Raw genomic sequence first — 2,139 nt, forward strand, 5'->3', positions numbered from 1 at the left:
AATCTCGTACCAGTGAAGAATTCTCTCTATCGTAGTTTAGATTTCGAATCATGATCAGTCTGTTTGAATTGAGTCTTTATTGTTAGTTAGTCATTCATTGTAAACTGGAGCTAGGGGTCTAGAGGATTTAACCGCTGATTTGATTGTGTGATGTTAAGAGATGCGATATATATGTATGTATACATAGTTATGAGTAGGGACTATGTGAGAGGGCGGGGGTCCAGAGATGTCTGGACTAACGACGCAGCTTTGGTGGGCGGGGGCTCAGAGACGTCTGGGCTATAGACGCAGATTGTGTGGGGCGTGGGTGCAGAGACGTTTGCATTCAACGCAGCTTTGGAGGGCGGGGGTACAGAGACAGACTGTACTAGCGACGCAGCGTATGTATATATATATATCCGTATGAGGAGATGCGGGGTGTATGGATTAGCTATATGCTATCATCGCATTGTTTGTGTCGTGTTATGCTTTAGGCATCTTGTTTGTTCATGTTAGAGCTAAACTTCCATAGTGAGAGTTCTATTTACTCAAGTCAGTGGTTTACGTGTTTAGCATCCCATACCTCACGGAGTAACTCCCCTGTTACTCACCCTTCCTATTTCTTCCTCTTTCAGGTGAAACTGACGAGCAGGAGTGATTGCTATCGAACTGGTGCTTTGAGAGTTTTATTTCTTTCTTTTCCAGACTTGCGGATTTTATGCTTTTATCGATATTTTCGGGATTTATTATGTTATTTAGCTTTATGGCTATTTATTGGATTTACGACTTTGGAGTTGACTTTTAAGAAGTAATAAATGGAGATTTTAGACTTTTTATTTATTTAAGTTATTTTGGAAAATACGGATGTTACACCATCATTCCCTCTCAACTGGACCGAGTAATTGTAACTTAAATCTCTGAGGACCGTCGTGAGAAGCTTTCGCGATACAGGAACAAGAAGAGCAGGAGTAATTTCGGTCGTAAAACCAAGGTAAAGACGTGAAATATGGTATAGAGACCATATGTATCCCAGTGTACCGTTTTGTTGGAAACTGATTTATAGATTTTTTTTGGTGTATGGTTGCAGTATGCTTTTGCAGGAAGGCTCTTGCAGACAATCAACCAAGGATCCCAGGAAGGTTTGCAAAACCAGAGGTCAGAAATGAGGACTATTAGTTTAGATCCTAAAGATGAGGAAGAAGAATAGTTTGGTAATGCAGTGTCTTCAGAACTATAAAGCCACCCACCTCTCGGTGTCTGTACATACGGGTGGGTTTGTCTGAATAAGCATAAGGAGTAAGGGTTAGGAAGAGAAACAACTTGTAGTGTAGGTTACTCAAGTGATATGCTGATTATATATTAGATCTTGTGATGCTCTGTCTCTAAAAGTCTAACTATATATATATATATAATATAAGCGGTATGATATTCGTTCTATAGCTTGAGCATATATCTAATAATAGTTGACGTAATTAGCTTTTGTCATTTGATGAATGATTATGAATGTACAAACTACAAAGGGATAAGATTTTGAAAACATAGAAAATGAGATGCGTGGTGTACGCCAAATTGCTATGCAAGGATTATGAGCCTAGGAGATGAGGAAAGCAGGATTGTCCTCATCGCCAAGACCACCAATGTAGCTGTGGGAGACTACAAAGAACAGTTTATCAAAACAAATACTACAGATAATTGATTATTAGACATAAAATATGGATATGTGCAAAGTAGAATCCCTTTTATCATATTGAAGCAGTAACTGTACTAGTAAATTTGATCTAAAATAGTTTATTTTAATAATTGCATTTTAATTATCTATATTATTACTAAAAAAATGCTTTTTCTAAAAATTAAAACTTCTCCAAAATCCTTAGAAATTTTAACTAAAATTTGCCTAAGTTGCTCAAGAAAAATGAAAAACAACAATTGTCAAAATATCTATTTTCATGCATCTTTTTATATTGTACAAACATAATATTTTTTGATCGCTTAAAAAAAATATCATATATTATTACTTATTAGTATCTAATATTCACTTAATTGTGGATAGATACTTTTATAACTTTGATTCCAAGTAAAGAATATAAGAATTAAGAGAAATAATAATTCCTAAAGGTATAAAGTGCAAAATTTTTGACTTAAATTAATTTAAAGACTATT

At 35.3% G+C, this 2,139-nt stretch overlaps 1 protein-coding gene across 1 annotated transcript in view; it reads left to right on the top strand.

Annotated features, from left to right (window-relative positions):
* LOC106332524 overlaps window positions 1-1,155 on the top strand; it is a 5,632-nt gene extending 4,477 nt beyond the window's left edge. The window contains 3 exon segments of the mRNA XM_013770995.1: window positions 858-970; window positions 1,067-1,072; window positions 1,075-1,155. Of these exon segments, the coding sequence (XP_013626449.1) occupies window positions 858-970; window positions 1,067-1,072; window positions 1,075-1,155 (200 nt within the window).
* Window positions 1,156-2,139: the final 984 nt, after the last annotated feature.

This window comes from Brassica oleracea, chromosome C1 (genome assembly GCF_000695525.1).
Source record: "Brassica oleracea var. oleracea cultivar TO1000 chromosome C1, BOL, whole genome shotgun sequence".
NCBI lineage: Eukaryota > Viridiplantae > Streptophyta > Magnoliopsida > Brassicales > Brassicaceae > Brassica > Brassica oleracea.